Here is a 21,441-nt window from a genome sequence, read left to right on the forward strand (position 1 = left end):
CGTGATTCGGCAAATGCCTGCATCAGGGGTCAATACGTTGCTATACCAAAACCAAGCTTCTTTTTACAGTTCCACAAAAACAGTATTGTAATATCAGTTTGAACAGGCACGTATCCTCTGTTACCTCAAATGAGCATAGCAGCTGTATGTACCTGTTCATGCTTATATTACAATATTGTTTTTGTGGCTCTGAAAAAGGAAGCTTGTCTTTGATGTAACAACATATTGATCTCTGACACAGGCATTTGCCAAAACACGGGCCTTGACCAGTAAAACTTGCTTCCTCCAATCCTTGGCTCCATCTCGTCGTTCCATCTGTGGCCTATGCATATATCAATATAGACTGTTGTTGCAGTCTATATTGATATATGCACCATATATATATTACTTTTATCATGTTTATGAACTCCTTTAATACTTTGGTTCTCAGTCCAAATTACACTGCATGCTAGTCAGGATTTGAGGATATCCACAATGAGTATAGATATATGAGATTTCCAGCCACTATCTCTATTGTATGCAAATGTATCTCGTGTATATTCATTGTGGATATTCTGAAAACTAGACTGGCTGTGTATATCCTGAGAATTAAGTGAGAACCCCTTCTCTAAAATGATTTATATTTTATCACAATTACTTCTTAAAACGTGATTAATTCTAATCAAAACCTTGAAAAGAGACCAAGATAACCCCTCTGAATAAAGATTCAACTATATGTATCCTTGTGGGAAAAATGTGTGAACCAGTGGCGTAGCTACGTGGGGCCTGGCCCCCGTAGATTTCATCCTTTACCCCCCTCCCGACGACCCTCTCAACCCCCCCCCCCCCCCCCGCCGCCTACCTTTGCTTTTGCTGACGGGGGACCCCAATCCCCGCCAGCCGACGTCCTTTTCGTCCTGCAGTCAGTGCAACAAAGTCTTTGTTCTGTTGCATGCTGAGGACGTCAGACTCGGAGAACAGAACTGTCCTCTGAGTCTGACGTCCTGCATGAACAACGTGCAGGACGTCAGCATGCAACAGAACGAAGACTTTTTTGCCCTGAATGCAGGACGAAGAGGACGTCGGCTGGCGGGGATTGGGTCCCCCGCCAGCAAAAGCAAAGGTAGGCGGGGGAGGGTTCGCGGCGGGAGAGGGGGTCGGGAGGTCGTGAAAGGTGGTGGCGGGTGGCAATGGGGGGGGGGGGGGTCAGCGGCGCTGGGGGAGGGGCTAAAATGTACCCCCTCACCTCGGGCTCTGGACCCCCCTCCCACCGAAGTCTGGCTATGCCCCTAGTGTGAAGCCTTCGTTTAATAGTTGTTGGTAGCTCTTTGAGCAGCAATAACTTCAGCTAAATATTTCCTGTAACTGTTAACTGAAGAACCAGGCAGCAACTTGCAGAGGCTTTTTGGCCCCAGCACTCCTCTGATGGACCCAACAGCTCCCGGAGGGTCTGAAAACAGCAGGGCAGCTTTTTTGGCGGACATGTTGTATGACTTGGTCCAGACAGTGGCTTGGTTAGCAGCCTCTGTGGTGGTGGCATGCTGATAGCTGTGTCTTCAAAACTGGTTGGCGTAACATAATGAGCTCCCTTTTCAGGGAAGGCGTATTTTGGGGAAAGACCTTGAAGAAAATGGTTTTAGGCAGGGCAAAGCCTTAGAGGCGGCTTGAGGATTTATCCTGGGCCTCCACCGGAAGCCTTGATTCAAGAAATGGAGTTACTTTATTTCAGGCTAGACAAACCTCAGGAACAATATAATTAAAATTTATTACTTAAAATATTTATAAAAATAGATAAAACAAGAACTCAGAAAATAATATATATACAATAATACACAATGACATGAATATATTCAAAATCATATAATATTTAGAGAATGGCAATATCTAGATAGTGGGTTAAATAACTACCTGAAAAATTGCTGTTTAAACTTTGTCCAAATAACAGTTTAAATATTGCCACTATCTAAATAGCAATGGCACGCCCCACTCTATCCAGATATTCTGTGCCGCTTATCATCCAGATGGTGGTGCTGAATATCCAAGTTCTATTTAACTGCTGCTGGTGGTATTTTAAAAAAACACAGACTGCACTGGCTGAATACTGACCTGGTACTGTGCACAATTATAAGACATAGATAACTTGACTGGATCATAACTTTCTTTTGCCTCTGTGATGTTCGTATTGTTTCTTTCCAGGCTGGACCCATGCACACACTTGCTCAGAACCTGTGCTGCCTGCACCTCAACCCCAGGCTGTGACTCAACCAGCATTGCCTCCAAATTTACCAAAGATGCCCTCTCATGGTGAGTTGTTACCCAGATCATATTAATCTGTTTGAACATTAAGAAACCGGTTTCCATATACAGGTAACACTCAGAACATCATCTGGGTAACATGATCTGTGAATTTGTATTTTTCCATTAAGCAGTGGGATAGATGGAGCTTCACTGGTGGTGATATCATTAGCTGGATCCAGGTTGGACTTTTTTGCTCTCCCAGAGCCCAGGAAAACCTTGAAGACTTTCCTGGATATGTGCAGGGGTTCCTGTGCTGGTTGGAGATTATCAGAGGCCATCTTTGGTGAAAAAGCCTCAACCTCCCCCGACTGGCAAGTCATCCAGGGTGGACACTTTTACTTCGGCTATGCTCTGCTGGAGCCAGTCAAAAGCTTGTTCCCTTGCTCTGCCTGGAGAGCAGCAGTAGCCTTAGGCACACTCTGTTGATATGAACGAGCGCACTGGGGTTGATGAGCTGAAGGGTTGTACCTACGCCTAGGATAGTATGAGGAACTCCTCCTTGGCTTGTGAAAAGTCCTCCTAGCTGAAGAGGCTAATGCAGAAGGCGCCCAGCAGGAGAGAGAAGAGATGGAATTAGTCTGTGACCTCAACCTTCTCTCCAAAAAGGTTATCCCCCCCCCAGCAAGGGGCATCCGCCAACCTCTACTGAACAGAATGTTCCAAGTCAGAAACACGCAGCCATAAGAGTCTGCGCATCACTATACTTTTTTTTTTTTGGACCCTGGCCAAGAACTTTCGACATGCCTTCTGCTGCTTAGCCAACTGGCAAAAATGCTCAGCATGCTCCGGAGGAAGCATCTCAGCCAAGTTGGACAATTTGCGCACCAACAGTTTCGCAAGTAGTGGATGCTCATGAAGAGCTGGTACGATTGTATAAGGGAGATGAGCATTGAAGCCTGGTACATTTTCCTCCTAAAAGAATACAGGGTTCTAGCTTCTCTGCCTGGGGGCGCTGAGGCATAGTCCCTTGAACCCCTGGCTCTTTTGAGAGCGGATTACACCACCATGGATGTGTGAGACAACTGAGGCCTATCAAAACCAGGTGCACTGTGGATCTGATACTGGGTGTCAGTCTTCTTGGGTACAACAGTGACCAACAGAGGGGACTCCCAGTTCCTCATGATGACTTCCCTGAGTATCTTATGGAGAGGTGCAGTCACAGCCTCCTTAGGAGGAGATGTGTAGGCCAGGACCTCGATCATCTTGGCCTTGGGCTCATCCTCCACTTCCAAAGGAAATGGAATGGCACCAGACATTTCCTTAACAAAAGATGGAAATGAAAGGCTTTCCAAGGAGACTACCTCCTATCCCATGGCTCGCCAATTTCCTCTGGAGTCTCTCATGAGGTACTTTGTCAAATGCCTTTTGAAAATCCAGATACACAATATCGACCAGCTCACCTTTATCCACATGTTTGTTCACCCCTTGAAAGAAATGTAATAGATTGGTGAGGCAAGATTTCCCTTCAATAAATACATGTTGGCTTTATCTCATTAATCCATTCTTTTGAATATGTTCTGTAATTTTGTTTTTTATAAGCCAAAAAAAACTAGCTTGTAATATGTCCTTTAACAATGCATATCATCTATCCTTAAACAAAACATATCAAATGTTTAGCCAGAAGGATTAAAAAAGAAGCAGAGAGGAGGAAGTGACGTCACCGAGCGGCATGGATGCCTGAGAGGATAGCTCCTGTGGCCCCGCGACGAAAACGGCATTAAACAAGGTGTAAAACCTGGCTGGAGAGTTAACTTTATGATAATCACTAACCGGGGGAATTGCGCAACCACAGCGTATGAGCTTACCCCGATCTACAGCGGATCTCTCGCGGTTTGCCTTTGCAAGAGCCGCGACAACGCGGGAAAACAAAATGGCGGCGGAAAAAAAAACCAAAGGAGCCAGCAACTGAGGAGCGCGCTAAGCCCCAGGAAACATCGCTGGAATGGCGGACGGGGGCAGACTTTGAAGAGGAAGATCAGCCCAACCTGCAGACCTGGCTTCAAGGCATAAGCGCAGATCTCAAAGCGCTGCGAGCAGAGGTGGCGACGATGGGAGCAGAACTGCGGGGCGAAATTAGAGAGCTGGGCGCATGCATAGAAAGCACAGAGGTACAAGTAGAAACGCATAGTGAAGCCTTGGGTGTGTTGGATCATCAGATCACGGACCTGCGAAGCGAGCAACAACAGCTGCTTGATAAAATAGAAGATCTGGAGAATAGGGGCAGACGAAGCAATTTAAGATTCAGAGGTTTGCCCGAGGTACCCACCTACCAGGACAGTGAACAGATAGTCCAAAAAATCGTATGTGAGCTCCTAGCACTGAATGGTGAGACAGCAGAGCTTGGACAAATATCATTGGAGAGAGCACACCGAGCGCTGGGGCCAACATGCAACAACAAGCCAAAAGATATTATAGCATGTTTTTCAAGCTATAAACTTAAGGAGCAAGTGTTGAAAATGGTGTGACAGACCCCAGACTTCAAGTGGGACTCATATGCTATCGAAATATACCAGGACCTAGCGGCTGCGACCCTAAGAAGGAGAGGAGAACTGAAGCCTTTCACGACGCACCTGAGAGAATTAAAAATCCAGTATAGATGGCGACACCCCTTTGCCTTAGTGTTCTACAAAGATGGGAAAATGCACCAAATTCAATCAATTGCAGAAGCAAGACTAATGCCCGGAAACAGCGGCATCAGAGGATCGGCCTGAGACAGGCGTTGGAAGCGGGTCCAGCGTCCGGCCTCTCCCCCCGAAGTGGCAACAAGTGGGAAAGGGCCCAAAGAGACTACAGCGGCAACAATCTGCTTCACGAGTCACTTGAAGATGAGTGATCCAAAAGGGGGAACTGTCACCAATTTATTTGTTACAGTTGACTGTAAAGTTATAGAAATGGAGCTACTCTCCAGTCATGGATAAGAGGTAGTTTAAGCTATGTTGTTGTTGTGGGGCACACGGAAGCGGGTTCTCTGCTCCTTCCTCTTTGATTAGGCAACTACGAGAATTCTTTAGTGGTGCCTAAATCATAAAGGGGTGGAATGGGAGGGGGGAAGGGTTTTCAGGAAATGAGGGGGGGGGGGGGGGGAAGAGATCGATGGTTATACGATACAAATGATGACTGTGAAACAGAGTTTAGACCAGGATACTAGGAGAGAGACACAAGCAGCCCCGCACTCTAAGAGGAGAGATGGGAGATATTAAATGCTTGTTGTTGAATGTTAGGGGATTAAATGTACCCAGGAAGCGACAACTGCTATTCCGAGAGTTACAGCGGCTGGGGGTGGGTATTGGGCTGATACAGGAAACTCATTTGAAACCAAGGTATGAATATCTCTGTAATCATAAAAGGTTCCCCATCATTCATTTTGCCTCTAGTAATGATAACACAAAAAGTAAAGGTGTCCTGATGGCATTTAGAGGCGATAAGCCCTGGGAGATGAAGAAAATAATAGGTGGCAGATATTTGCTCATAGTGTTTGCATTAGCAGGGCGGACATACACAATGGTAAATGTATATGGCCTGAACACAGGACAGGGAGAGTTCTTCAAAGAACTAGACCAGTTGCTCACCAGACACATAGAGGGATCATTGATAATGGGAGGGGACTTTAATCTTACGCTAAATCCACAACTGGATAACACAATCTGCAATACAAAATATGCTAAGCAAGATAGGAAACAATTTCATGAGTTTGTAACACGTTGGCAACTTATAGATTATTGGCGTAGGGATAACCCCACCCAGCGGGCCTACACATACTTTTCCACAGTACATCAATCATCTTCCTGCATAGATATGTGGTTAGGGGATACCTCTTTACTGGGGGCAATGGGAGAACATTCTATCCTCCCTCGCACGTGGTCGGACCACTCCCCGGTGTTGGTACAACTCAGAGGACTTAAGCCCACCAAAGGGCGACGACAGTGGCGGTTAGACGACGCCCTGTTAACAGACCCTGCTAATACAGCTCAAATAGAACAGTATATTAGGGAATATATCCAATTTAATGACAATGAGGAGGTCTCCCCAACAGTGCTGTGGGAGGGTCTCAAAGCAGTAATAAGCGGTCAACTAATAGCTTTACGATCAAGGAGCTGGAAGGATAGGAACGCCAAAGAAACTACCTTACGCCAAAAATTAACACAAACAGAAAAGGTATTACAGGAGGGGAAAGACCAGAATCTGTTGGCACTTAGGGGACAAGCTCATGCGCTTCGTATTCAATTGCACGACCTTGAGTTGGCAGATTTAGCTGAAAAACTACAGAAGGCTTGCCAATTGCATTTTGAATTTGGCAATAAACCTAGCAGACTTCTGGCCCATAAGTTAGCGCAACAGACTAGTAGAAACATGATAAGTGGACTAAGGGATGAAGGGGCGTAGTGCACTCTGACTTCCTTGAATCAGCTTTTACAAGCTACTATAAACACCTCTATGAGGCTGAGGAGAGCTGTAGCGATGAAGAAATAACGACCTTTTTAGCAGACATAGATCTCCCGAGACTTTCTGATACGGCCGCTCAATCACTAGGGGAACCCATCACACTAGAAGAAGTAGAGCAGACGATAAAGAGCCTAGCGCTGAATAAGGCTTCAGGGCCAGATGGATATACAAATAAATTCTATAAACTTTTTAGACAGTTGTTGGCCCCTTTGCTACTGAGGGTTTTTAACTCATTGGATAAGACCACTGGTTTGCCACCCACCTGGAACTTGGCCACGATTACAGTCCTGTCCAAGCCGGGTAGAGACCCCCAATTATGTAGCTCATACAGACCTATATCCTTGCTAGGAGTAGACTATAAGATATTTTCGAAAATTATGGCCACTAGATTGCAGAAACACCTCCCACAACTTATACACGAAGACCAGGCAGGCTTTGTCCACAATCGCCAGACATTTGACAATATACGCAGTACACTACAAGTAATTCAGGGGGCTCAGGTAATCCAGTCTCCCCTGTGTATACTGTCATTAGACGCGGAGAAGGCCTTTGACCGTGTTCACTGGCCATTTCTCTTTGCGGTACTGGAGAGGGCAGGTATAGGTGGGCGATACGCAGAATGGTTACATCTCATATACAAGACCCCAACAACAGCGGTACGAGTTAACGGAGCATTGACCCGCCCGTTCTCTCTACACAGGGGAACCCGACAAGGCTGTGCATTATCGCCTCTATTGTTTGCTCTGGTGATGGAGCCATTGGCAGCCAGGATTAGAGCAAACTCACAAATCAGGGGCCTAAGAGGGGGAGGCATTGAGACTAAGATACTTCTTTTTGCAGATGATATCTTACTCACCTTGAAGGATCCCCTGTCGGCCTTTTCGGCTCTTGGAGGCAAAATACAACTATATGGGGCATTGTCGGGCTTTAAAATCAATTTCGACAAGTCTGAAGCACTTGACATAAATTTACCTAAGACAACTTTAGAAACTTTGAAAACACAATTTCCCTACAGGTGGGCTAACAAGTATATCCGATATCTGGGGGTTAATATCAAGCGCCAGGTGGCAGAGTTATTTGAGCATAATCTCCCTAATAAATCACGAGATCTTTTCAGGGAGTTAGAGCGTTGGGAAGGCCTGACATTGTCTTGGATGGGCAGAATTAATGCCATTAAGATGATAGTACTCCCGAGGCTATTATATCTATTCATGGCTTTACCTATCGAAATACCAGATGCTTTCTTCCGGGGCCTGCAGGGCAGAGTGTTTTCATTCATCTGGAAGAAAAGGCCGCCCTGGGTGAGACGGGAAATGATGTATCAATTCCGAGAAAGGGGGGGTATGGGGGTCCCCTCATTTTATGATTATTATTGCGCGGCACACTTAAGGATTCTGGCAATTTGGCTCCAGAACCCGGACAAAATCTAGGTTGATATAGATCAGAGCTGGCTTGAACCATACCCACTTAGAGCAATACCATGGCTGCCCAAACGAACAATTAGGGAATTGATGGGGAAAAGCCCACCCCTTATCCAGAGCTCACTGGCAACTTGGTATAAGATCAGAGACCAATTTTTCCCAGAGCGCACCTACTTTAAACATACATATCTCAGATTTGCCCCGCACTTTGGATCAGGTGGATTAGACACTACATATGTGGAATGGGAAAATATGGGATTGTGCGAACTGGGACAAATGTGCGAGGAAGGTGTACTCCCCTCATATTCAGAGCTTAGCCAGGTGTATGGGCTTTCTCCATTGCAGACATTCCAATATTATCAGGTACAAGATTTTATCAAACGCAAAGCAAGAGAGGAATTGGAACTTACTGAGACACAGCTGGAAAAGGGAATGAAGGGTGGAGGAGGTAGAGGGGGTATTTCCCGAATATACAGGGCTCTCCTATCCCGGCATTCGCCAGTGGAACATTACACGCATAAATGGGAGCTGGCGATTGGGAATACCTATGATCCTACAATTTGGGCAAGAGCCTTTAAATCATTGCTTAGGGTGTCAGTATCAAGTGCATTAATAGAAAATGGGCATAACATTTTATATAGCTGGTACTACACCCCCAGCCGTTTAGCTAAGATGTTTGGAACGGGCTCTGCCCAATGCTGGAGGGAATGTGGAAATGAAGGCGATATGTGCCATATATGGTAGTCATGTGAATACGCACACAGGTACTGGGAACATATTGTAGATTTTATATGCTCAGTGACTACTGTTAAATATCAGATGAAAATGGAATATTGTCTACTACATTTCAAGCCACAGGCAGTTAAGCAACATATACATCAATTTGCCACACAGGTGTTTGTGGCGGGTAAGCTGGTATTGGCAGCCTCCTGTAAAAAACCCCGGCTGCCGGACATTGCAGTGGTATTGGAAAAACTGGACTACATTAAGCTAATGTCCAAGCTTACAGCATTGAATAAAGGGCGTTTAGCTCAACACCAGAAAATATGGGACTTATATGATACCTGGTCTACATCATCTGTGAACTTATAAAACCATACGAACTGCTCAGGGGTGGGAAGGTGAGAAGAGGGGGGAGGGAGGGGGGTAGGTGGGGAAGCTTTAGTAGCAGACACTGGTTCTTTCAAACAATATGTACTACTTATATAACTAGCCTACCATGTGTTGGAATTGTGATCCTATCCTAGTTGTACAAGGTTATGGAAAATGCACAAATAAAAAGTAAAAAAAAAAAAAGAAGCAGAGAGTGGTAGCTTCGCTATGCCTAAACTGTTTAAAAAAATTTGGGCCCTATTTACTAAGCCAGTCTAGAGGCGTTAGCGTTTTTAGCACGCATTAAGCACGCGCATGTACAAACTGTGTAGATGCCCATAATATTCCTATGGGTGTCTACACTGTTAGCGCACGCTAATTTTTAGCACGGACTAAAAACGCTAGTGCACCTTAGTAAACAGGGCCCTTTGTGATAAACATAAACACGCTATTACTTGAATATCCTAACTGGCAATAGCAAATCTGGCAGGAACATCAAGCAGCTAGATATAAAAAATGAAGAAAGAAGAAAATCATGGTTTCCCAGTCTCATACTTAAACCAATATATCTAATCTTAAACCACTACCCTACATCATCAATCTAATGCAATTAATATTTAAACTGCATGCTAAACACATGCCTTTAAGTACTATGAGCTTGAACCCTGAGCCATGTTGAATAATGTAGAATGAATGTTTAAAACCATAAATATATATTTGAGAGGCAAACATATAACTTGAAAAACTATTATAAAAGAGTTACTATAAAGCTAATTATAAATGCCAAACATTGAAAATTTAAAGTAATAAAATAGATTAAGCTATAGTTTTTCAGACAGAAAGTCGTTAAGGGTAGTTTCATAACGCTGATATCTCTCAAAAGAAATAAAACTTAATATCTAGTCTTGTACGAAAACCAGTATATCCAGTCTTAAACAACTACCTTCATCAATTTAAAAGTGAGAGAAAAAGGGAAAAGGAAGACCCAACTAGTAAAATATCCCATCATAGCACAATGAATGTCTCAAAAGACTATGAACCTCGAGACCTGAGTTAAGATGATTGATTCAAAAAGCATGTGTAAAACCCATAATGCATTACAGAAAAGCAAATATAAAGCTATTAAACTAACTGTAAAAAAAACTACTTAAAACATAAAAAACTGAAATAATATATTCATGAAATGGACAACCTCTGGTTTTTTTTTTAAATGCTAAAAAAAATCCTCCTGGTCTATTAACAGAATACCGCTAGTTTCAAATAGCATGAGAATATATATATGTCTGTTATTTTATGATGTTTTTTATGTGTATTTTACAAGCGTATGTTACATTCATTTATATTGTGTCAAGTTATTTATCTGTTCAAGTTTTTTTACGTTGTATATATGTTGTTATTGTTTTTAGATTCTTGAGTCCTGAATGTTTTAAATAAACCTTATTATCAGGCATCGTCTGACATTTTGTTTTTGCCATCTTTGCTGTCTTTGGTTTGTCTGTGAGCTTGCGCAGGTTCATGTTCTTCTGTGTGTTTTGCTGTTATAAGTATGCCCACTCCACCGTATTAAAAGCCTTCTCCATGTCTAGGAATAAGACCAAGATAAGATGGGGTGGAGACTTAAGGGCCCTTTTACTAATCTGTGGTAAAAGGGGCACTGTGCTAGTGGTGGACATTTTTGCCACGTGCCAGGGCCCCTTTTACCACATCAGATGAAAAAAAAAATGAAATGGCCATGCAGTAAGTTCGCACTTGCTGCGTGGCCATATCGGAGGAAGCACTTAACCCCTTGAGGTGGTAAAGGCTCCCATGCTAACCCGGTAGTAACCAGGCAGCATGCTACGCTGCCCAATTACTGCTAGGTAACCCCCCTGTGGAAATATTTTTCAAATATTTCCCCTGGCGCCAAAAATGGCGTATGCTGGGGGAACTAGTGCCGCATTCAGCTGGCGCTAGTTCCAGGTGCTGCGCAGCAACTGTTTAGTAAAAGAGCCCCTTAGCAATTTCAAAGAGCTGGAAAAACAAACCAGAATTGTCTGTTATAAGATGACTGGGCATAAAGCCTACTTGATTGGGATAGATTATTTTACCTATAACTTTGAATAATCAATCTATTAGGATTTTAAAATAGATTTTGTAATCGGTATTTAAAAGAGAGATGGGTCTATAATTCTGTATTAACTGAGGATCTTTATTAGGCTTTGGAATAACTGCAATTATAGCATCAGCAAGGTGATTACAAATTTTAAAATATAAGGGTGATTTCTTTTCCTTTTTTAAAAAAGCTTATAGAATTCAACTGGTATACCATCTGGCCCCGGTGTTTTCCCAGATTTCAGATCTGTCAAGGCTGTATAAATATCTTTCTTGTGTGTTTGGGATTTAAGAATAAGATTATCTGAATATGACCATTGTGGGTTGGAGAGGGGAGATACAAATTTTTCAATAGGTGCTATTTCTCCAGGGAATTCTAAAGTGTACAATTGTGAAAACATTTGTGGAAGGCATTTGAGATATCCCTAAAATTACCATCATATTGTTTTACTGCAGGAATCTGTACTTTTTTTCCCCAATAATTAGCAAAAGAAAATGCTACCAAACTACAGTTGAAATAAAATTAGACACCGTGAGATGAAGTGGACTGCTGAAGAATGTGTGTATGTATATAGATATAGTGTATGAGTGGTTAGAGCACTTGTCTTGACATCATATATATATATATATATATATATATATATATAGTCAGTGGTGTTTTAATTGACCATTCTTGTTCTATATTATTTCTGGTTTGTTTCCTCTCCTTCTAGCCCTGAAGAGCAGTAATCCAGACATGTCAGCCTGGTTCAGCCTGTTTGCAGACTTGGATCCACTTTCAAACCCAGATGCCATTGGACGTTTGGACGATGAACTGCTGAATGCTTGACTGAAGAGTTTGGGTGGATAGCTTATGTGTCACTACCATGGCCTTGAAGTAAACTTTTTCTTTGAAACCTTTATAGAGATGAATTCTAATCCTTCACCAGCCACCATATGAGTGCACTCTTCACGATGATCATCTTGCCCACCCGTGCACTCAGAGTGGTTGAATGATTAAAAATTTGCACTGGGTTTATCAACCCAGGTTTACAGTGGGAACAATGAATCAGCCTTAGTTATTAAAAGCTTTCAATTTAGTCTTTGACTATCTCTAATCTACCTGAATCAGGAGAATAAATATTCATAACGCATATGCATATGTTTATCCTCAAAAATCACATGTGTTGAGAGTTCTCAAAGATTAGATTTTGGACCAAGTTTTCTGAAAAAATTAATGTCAGCTTTGATGCCTTTTTGAATAGTTATGTGGTGTATAGGAAGAAACATAACACTAGTTTAATTGTGGGGTTTTTTTTGAGTAGAGAAACTGAAGAAAATGTAATTGCTTGTGAGATTACAGGAATATAAACACAGGAAAACATTTACAAACTGAAGAATTGGATTCTAATGTTTAGTGTAGTGCCTGAAGGATTTTCTTAGTGTTTGGCTGGAGAAGATGTTTATGCAAACACAAACGGCAAAACGCAGAGATGGCTGGGTGGGGATAACAATGTCACTGGAGCCACTCAGGTGATAAATTTTATTGTTGACCCAACGTGGCCGTATTTTGGCAAGTGCTTGCGTCAGGGATCCTGGTTTTTCCAATGTGAGCCAACACAATGTGTTCACATACCTTAGTCTCTCATAATCAGTTGATCCAACAAAATACTGCTACACTGTTCAAAATGGCATTGAGACAAAAAATCTTCACCAACTCACTCCTTCATGGTCTGCTAAAACAGACTGTTGTTCTCCTGTTTCTCCTTCCATAGATATTTATGCAGCCATAAATCTTTTCTTTTAGGTTGAAAACCAGTCACTCTGTGTTTTTCAAACATCTTGAGACTTAGCAGGATTTGTTTGGCATAGGAATTGTGCCTTTCTATCCCTCCCCTAAACAAAGTGCACAATACAGAGGAATTGTGTTTGGTGAACAATTTGGGTGGCCTTGTTTCATTCACTAATCTGAATAATCGTGCCACCAGAGAGAAATGGTGGATGTTGACATTTGGTAAAAAAAAAAGCATTATGATCTGTTGCAATTGCTGAAACACTTTGAATAGTGTACTGTCCATATTGATTTAAATACAGTGAGAGTAAAGGCAAGAACTAAGGAAGATTGAGAAGTTGTGTACTTAGTAACACCAGGCAGAAACTCCCATTAAAAGCTAAGCATTTTAATCAAAGAACATATGAAGAGATAACTCAAACTCAAGTATAGATGAGCCATACTTTGTCTTCTTAGTCATTCTGATGGAATAAAGTGCATGAGAAAGTGTGGTATCAGCTGTTGTAAGCCAGCAGTGTTCTTACAGAACTTCTTACATGGAAGTACTATTTATTTATTTATTTGCTGCATTTGTATCCCACATTTTCCCACCTATGCAGGCTCAATGTGGCTTACATTATGCCAAAATGACGGTAACCATTTCCAGAGTGAGAAGTACATATTGTTGTTATTACAATTAAAGTACAAAAATATGAAGTACTATGTAGTGTAAGGCAAAGTTATAGCATTCTGACAGAATAGTAAGAATACAATAAATTAAAATCATTAAGTGCAATATGACCCAAGCCCTCTGGTAAATAATGGGCCCGATATTCAAAATGATTTAAACGGCCAGTTTAAATCGCCTGTCCACCACTAACCAGGCATTTTCAGAAGCACTTAACCAGATAGTGCCACTGAAAATGCCCAAGCCGAAACCGATTGTTTTGGAGGAATTCCAGGGGTGAAGTTGGCACTTAGCCAGTTACGTGCCAATTTTCAGCACTTAGGGCCCCTTTTATAATGGCGTGCTAATGTGTTTAGTGTGTGCTAAACACTAGAGATGCCCATATATTCCTATGGGTGTGTTTAGCATTCAACATACACAAATGATTAGAGGGCGCTAAAAACGCTAACACGCCTTTGTAAAAGACCCCATTAACTGTCTAAGATAACTGCATAAATAGGACCAGATTAAACACAGTCCTATCTTTATGCGGTTCTTCATAGCCGGTTAAGTGCCGAATATTGCACGTAACCAGCTATGTTTTCACGGACTCCCATCTACCTGGAAATTCAGTGCCAAAGCCCAGACCTTATATATTTAAGTTTTAAACATTCTCTTCCCCCCCCCCCCCCCCCCCCATATGGTTTGGAACCATATTTTCAGTTGCTCTAATCTTTCAGCATAGAATGCTCATTTTAATTCCCCAAAGGCATTCAGAAAATGGCTTCAAGCCTTCAAGACCCTTTTTACTTCAGCCATCTTGGAAACTGATTTCAAATAACAATGAAGCACAGTACCTTTCAGGAACAGCTCCTCTATATCCTTCCATGTCAAGGATAAGCATGAACCACAAGCCGTCACAATTGGGTGATGTTCTCCAATGGAACTCACATGGGAAAAAAATCTTCAGCTTAGTAAAACTGTAAGACGTGTTAGAGATGTGCCACTTCTCACCTTGTATCATGTGTGGCCTACTTGATCTTAATTTTACTGTGGAGCTACTAAGATGTATTCTTGCTTGCTCTCACAGAATTTTTTCTTTTTTTTTTTTTGCCTTGATATGATCGGAGCTCCTTCTTCTTAGTGCGCCTGCTTAGGTCTTTTGGATATGTTGTAAGAATTTCTTCTTTTTCTGTTTCCTAGAATAACCCCTTTTTTGATGCCTTGTGCTTTCACTGGGGTTCTTTTCTTTCCCACAAAATTAAGTTGATTTTGGTATAGCTATACGTATGTATCTATCTATATACATGTATATATAGATATAGATTTTTTAAAGCAGTATATCCTAGAAGAAAGCCCCAGAAGCTTTAAGAAGTGTGGGTGATATGGCAAGAACATATCCAGAGCAGCTACAAGTTTGCTTGCAGTGCCTTGGGTCTGACCACAAACTGTCAGTTCCATTTGTGTTCCCAAATGAGGAGGAGAGGGATTCATGGCTGTGAAAAACAAAGGGAAAGGCTCTTGAGATCCGGCATGGTCAGATGCATTGTCATCAAAGGGTCATCAATCTCCCTCAATGTTGAACACTGATAGAGGCTATCAGGAATGGACATCAACCAATTAACTGAAAGAAGGAGAATTTGGCTGCTGTTTCAACACCAAAGGACACTGATGTCAGTAGAGGCACTGAAGCATCGACATCAGCCCTTACTGGAACATGATTTTGAGAGCATGGAGGTCTTTGAAGCACTCACCGATGGAGCACTACTTACAGTGGGGGAAATAAGTATTTGATCCCTTGCTGATTTTGTAAGTTTGCCCACTGACAAAGACATGAGCAGCCCATAATTGAAGGGTAGGTTATTGGTAACAGTGAGAGATAGCACATCACAAATTAAATCCGGAAAATCACATTGTGGAAAGTATATGAATTTATTTGCATTCTGCAGAGGGAAATAAGTATTTAATCCCTCTGGCAAACAAGACCTAATACTTGGTGGCAAAACCCTTGTTGGCAAGCACAGCGGTCAGACGTCTTCTGTAGTTGATGATGAGGTTTGCACACATGTCAGGAGGAATTTTGGTCCACTCCTCTTTGCAGATCATCTCTAAATCATTAAGAGTTCTGGGCTGTCGCTTGGCAACTCGCAGCTTCAGCTCCCTCCATAAGTTTTCAATGGGATTAAGGTCTGGTGACTGGCTAGGCCACTCCATGACCCTAATGTGCTTCTTCCTGAGCCACTCCTTTGTTGCCTTGGCTGTATGTTTTGGGTCATTGTCGTGCTGGAAGACCCAGCCACGACCCATTTTTAAGGCCCTGGCGGAGGGAAGGAGGTTGTCACTCAGAATTGTACGGTACATGGCCCCATCCATTCTCCCATTGATGCGGTGAAGTAGTCCTGTGCCCTTAGCAGAGAAACACCCCCAAAACATAACATTTCCACCTCCATGCTTGACAGTGGGGACGGTGTTCTTTGGGTCATAGGCAGCATTTCTCTTCCTCCAAACACGGCGAGTTGAGTTCATGCCAAAGAGCTCAATTTTTGTCTCATCTGACCACAGCACCTTCTCCCAATCACTCTCGGCATCATCCAGGTGTTCACTGGCAAACTTCAGACGGGCCGTCACATGTGCCTTCCGGAGCAGGGGGACCTTGCGGGCACTGCAGGATTGCAATCCGTTATGTCGTAATGTGTTACCAATGGTTTTCGTGGTGACAGTGGTCCCAGCTGCCTTGAGATCATTGACAAGTTCCCCCCTTGTAGTTGTAGGCTGATTTCTAACCTTCCTCATGATCAAGGATACCCCACAAGGTGAGATTTTGCGTGGAGCCCCAGATCTTTGTCGATTGACAGTCATTTTGTACTTCTTCCATTTTCTTACTATGGCACCAACAGTTGTCTCTTTCTCGCCCAGCGTCTTACTGATGGTTTTGTAGCCCATTCCAGCCTTGTGCAGGTGTATGATCTTGTCCCTGACATCCTTAGACAGCTCCTTGCTCTTGGCCATTTTGTAGAGGTTAGAGTCTGACTGATTCACTGAGTCTGTGGACAGGTGTCTTTCATACAGGTGACCATTGCCGACAGCTGTCTGTCATGCAGGTAACGAGTTGATTTGGAGCATCTACCTGGTCTGTAGGGGCCAGATCTCTTACTGGTTGGTGGGGGATCAAATACTTATTTCCCTCTGCAGAATGCAAATAAATTCATATACTTTCCACAATGTGATTTTCCGGATTTAATTTGTGATGTGCTATCTCTCACTGTTACCAATAACCTACCCTTCAATTATGGGCTGCTCATGTCTTTGTCAGTGGGCAAACTTACAAAATCAGCAAGGGATCAAATACTTATTTCCACCACTGTATCCTCCTAGTGTCAGAAGGATTGCATCAGCTTCCAAGGACCCACGACCAGGCCACCTATACACCTTAAATGGCTCATTAAAAATATTGTCTTCCTACCGCGTCTTCTATGGCCTTGGCATTGGCACTTTGAATAGGAGCTGAATAATAGGACTATTGAGATGCTTGATAACCCTGCTCAACAAGTGTGGAGGGAGGAGGGGCAAGGAGAACCTACTATTCTCAGAGATGTATGGTACATGCCTCCTTCTCATTTCAGACCAGTGCACAGGGATCTTGCTCATGGTTCAGAAAGCAGAGAGCCCAGAAGTCCTAACCTGCTTCTAACCCAGGTTATGGAAACTCCTTTTTAGCCACTAGATTCTTGTAACTGGAAATAACTAACATAGAAAATAACAGCAGATAAAGACCTGAACGGTCCATCCAGTCTGCCCAACAGTCACACTCATTATCAAAGCATGATTAAACCAACAATGAATGCGATGTAAAATACTTAATCATTGTTTGACATTTCTGGGACATGGACTGTAGATGTCCGCCCAGCCCAATCCTTAGGTTCCAAGTACTTGTCATTTGCGGAACATAGACCGTAAAAGTCTGCCAGGCACTGTCCTCACATTCCATATTACTGAGTTTTCGTCAAAACCCTCTCCAGCCCATCTTATACTGGATTGCCATATACAGAACCCAGACAGTACAAACTTGACCAGCACCGGCCTTAGTTCTTCACAACCGAAGTCGCCATCTTAAGCGCCACTCGATATGCAAACACACATGCAGCCATTTAAGTTTTGTTTTTTATACCATTCATTTTCTAATTAAAGATCCTCTGTGTTCATACCACATCTTTTTGAATTCCGTCACCATTTTTTTCTCCACCACCTCACTGGAATATTTCAGCACACAGTTAGTGAGCTCCAGGCCTTAGTGACTGCTACAATAGATGAAGTTTTGCTAAAATAGGGTTGCTCTGCACACAAATTCAAAGTTCCTTCCTAAGGTGGTTTGTGATTTCAACCTTAACCAGTCTCCCTTAAGCCAAGCACCCACAATAGTCTTCTACATGTTGGATAACAAACAAGTCTTGGCCTTCTGCTTAGAGTAAACTATATATCCCTTAGAAAGTTCACCCAGCTTTTTTTTTTAATCACAAGCCTGGGACTGCCATTGCCAGTCATAAACTATTCAGTTGACTAGCAGACTGTATCTCCTTTGCTTATGCCCAAGGAAGCCTGACCTTAGAGGGTAATGTCCAGGCTCTGAATATCAGAGCCATGGCTACATTTGTAGCCCACTTAAGGTCAGCCTGTAAGGAGGAGATATGCAGAGCTGTGACAGACTAATGTCCATACAGTCACATCTCACTATTGTTTGGAAAGGGACTCCCCAACATAACATTTGGATAGTCTGTGCTCCAGAATCTGAGGTTTAGAATCCAATTGTATTTCACCTGGAACTAGTTCCTTAATTTGTAGGTTGTTTTCATAAAATAGAGAGAGGTTTCTTGTCTCCATAAACAGTTTCTGTATCTGCCCATTGGCAGCACCCTTCTCCCCCCCCCCCCCCCCTTTTTTTTTTTTTAGGAACCTGTGCCTAGGAGTTCCCAGTTGTCAGAACTTGTGATTTTGTTTGTCTTAGAGAAAAACAAGTTGCATGTAACAGGTGTTCTCCATGGACAGCAAGACACAAGTCCTCACATTCAGAGAATAAATTGAAGAACCCCAGAGCCATAATGCAACACAGAAAGTGATGCATAAAATTGTCATATCAGGCAAAACTTCTAGGAATTTTCTGCTAAGTTTCTTCCTACATAGGCTCCATTGGATGACATCACCCATTTATGAGGGCTTGCATCCTGATGTTCACTGGGAACATCTTATAGGCAAACAAAATAAGCTGTGTAAGCATCTATGCTGCTCAGTTCTTCTGATACCAGTATACTAGTAACATGAACTTACCTCCACATGGTCACAATTCTTGCTACCAAATTTAGTATTCGTAAACAGTTAACAGGATTTATTTGGGTGAGAGTGTCATATTTTATTTCTCTTTTTAACTGTATAGAAGAGTACTTTTTACATTTTGTAACAATGGCATGTTTTGAATTTACACTATGGCACAGAAGCTCCAGCCAGCTAGCCATGATGATGCTAGTTGTACTACTGGGGAATAGAAAAATAAGCTACTTTATTCTTGTTATCTTTGATTCTGCAAATGTTAATTTAATATAAAGTGTTTAGTAAACATGGAAATATTTTGTACTATTTAAAAAGAAGATTGTTGACATATTTATTATTTATAAACGTCCTCCTCTCCCCTGATTTTTCTTACTGTAGTCAATCTCTGAAAAAGGGGGTATAAATGCATCTGCTACATTCTTGTAAACAGAATGCTTTCACTCCACCCCCAAATTAAGTGGATTTCAGCAAAAAGTGTTTGCCTACAGTACTGTACATTTCTTTTCTTAGATTACTACTACTACTACTTATCACAAGAATGATTATTTTCTTTCTTTTATAATGAAGCAAACATAAACTATCAGATTTACACTTAAACAGGAAATAAGAAACTCTCTGTACAGAGGAAAGTGAAGGGGTTTCAGAACTTTATTGCGGCTACTGCTGTGTACAAGAAAGAGGTTCTCCCGTCTATTCTTTCAAGATATACATTCCCTTTTGTCCCTCCTGAGCCCAGTCTTCCCAAAATGAATGAAAACCAGAGAACTACAGTTTGCTGTACAAGCCAGGAAGAAATTGTGAATAATTTTATTTAGACTAGTTTCTTGTAAACGTTTATGATCGTCTTTGCTATGAGTAGACTGTATTCTGTATCAGCTTTGGAGGTAGGTGGCTGTCCTTAATTTGGTTTTCCAGTTTCAGGAAGCGTAGGGTATCCAGTACTTGAACTGTAAAGCTTCTGAAAAATGAATGCTACAATAAATAGTGCACAATAAGAAATTCCAAAAACATGCACAAAAAACATGTATCTATGAAGTTCAGCTTTGACTTTGTTTTAGCATCTTAGAACACGTATTCGCTTGCCCATTAAGTGATTATGAAATCATGCATCTTAAAGCAGGTGTTCCCCTTAAAATTACATTAACATTTTCCACAAGTAGGAGTTTAAATAGAGTTAGGGGAAATTAATGTTTTTAATCTGGAAAGCAATTGAAGACATGGTTAATCCCAGGGTAATTTACTGACCTGTGCTGTATAGCTTAGCTATTTGCTGTGTATTATTTGATGTTACACTGTTTATTGTGTTTATGCTTTATTACATTATAATCCATCTTAGTTGTGTTATGTGAAGTAGAATATCAATAAGGCAATGAAAAAAAGAAGAGACCAGCAGCTGTAAGAATGGAGATCTAGTTAATGCAGTATCAATGGATCGCAACACAATGTCAGGTAGTATGTCATCTCCCTGTCTACTGCTCCTCATTGACAAAGCATTCATACTGGAGAGGAGCTGGACAGTATATGGCTGACTGCCTGACCCTTCAGTAGAACCCAGTTTTGCTTCCATTAACTTGATATCCATTTGTAACCTTATCCGTCTATGTTCAAAATATTTATGGAGAAACTAATTTCCCTAAAAATAAAATTTTGCCACAAGAAAACATTCTGTGACAGTTTTCTTATACTTGAATTATTCTATCGTTAGCTGTAGGATATTTTGCTCTCTTGCTTGTGACTGGTGGTGAAATTTCAATTATATAATTGTATATGAATCATTTCACAGTAGCATGTGGAAACAGAAGTGATGGCCGTGCTGTAGCGGATGATGGCCATGGTAGAAAAATCAGAGGGAAGTGGGAATGTGAACCAGGATTTTATTTATTTATTATCTCATTTGTACCCCACAGTTTCCCAACAGTGTCAGGCTCAATGTGGCTTACAACGTACCACAGAGGCAGACGCCAATGCAGTAAAATGAAGCCAATGCAGCAGAAAAACCTACACAAGAGATAATGGGGAGGAAGAGGAAGGGATGGAAGGAGTAGGGAAACCAAGAGAGAAGAGGGAAGGGGAATGTGTCCAAAATTGTCTCTAGATTGATGCGCATCCAACAGTGGAGACACATGCAGAGACCGTGGGATAAGCATTTCCAAATAACATGGTCTTTAGTGATTTCCTGAAGGCTAGGTGGTTGGTGATGGTTTTTATGGTTTTCGGCAAAGAGTTCCAAAGCTGAGTGCTGATGAAGGAGAAGGATGTAGCATACATGGTTTTGTACTTTATGCCGTTGCAGTTTGGATAGTGAAGGCTTAGCTATGAACGGGAGAGTCTAAATGTATTCCTGGGAGGTAGGATGATGAGATCAATCATATAGCCAG

The 21,441-nt window shown here is 42.1% G+C and overlaps 1 protein-coding gene across 2 annotated transcripts in view; it reads left to right on the top strand.

Moving 5' to 3' along the window:
* ICA1L (islet cell autoantigen 1 like) overlaps positions 1 to 12,593 on the top strand; it is a 94,784-nt gene extending 82,191 nt beyond the window's left edge. For both annotated transcript variants that reach the window (XM_030209672.1, XM_030209673.1), the window contains 2 exons: positions 2,176 to 2,283; positions 12,038 to 12,593. In XM_030209672.1, coding sequence (XP_030065532.1) covers positions 2,176 to 2,283; positions 12,038 to 12,153 — 224 coding nt within the window. In that variant the 3' untranslated portion in view covers positions 12,154 to 12,593. The remainder of the gene's footprint in view (positions 1 to 2,175; positions 2,284 to 12,037) is intronic.
* The last annotated feature ends 8,848 nt before the right edge of the window (positions 12,594 to 21,441 follow it).

Source organism: Microcaecilia unicolor, chromosome 7 (assembly GCF_901765095.1).
Source record: "Microcaecilia unicolor chromosome 7, aMicUni1.1, whole genome shotgun sequence".
NCBI lineage: Eukaryota > Metazoa > Chordata > Amphibia > Gymnophiona > Siphonopidae > Microcaecilia > Microcaecilia unicolor.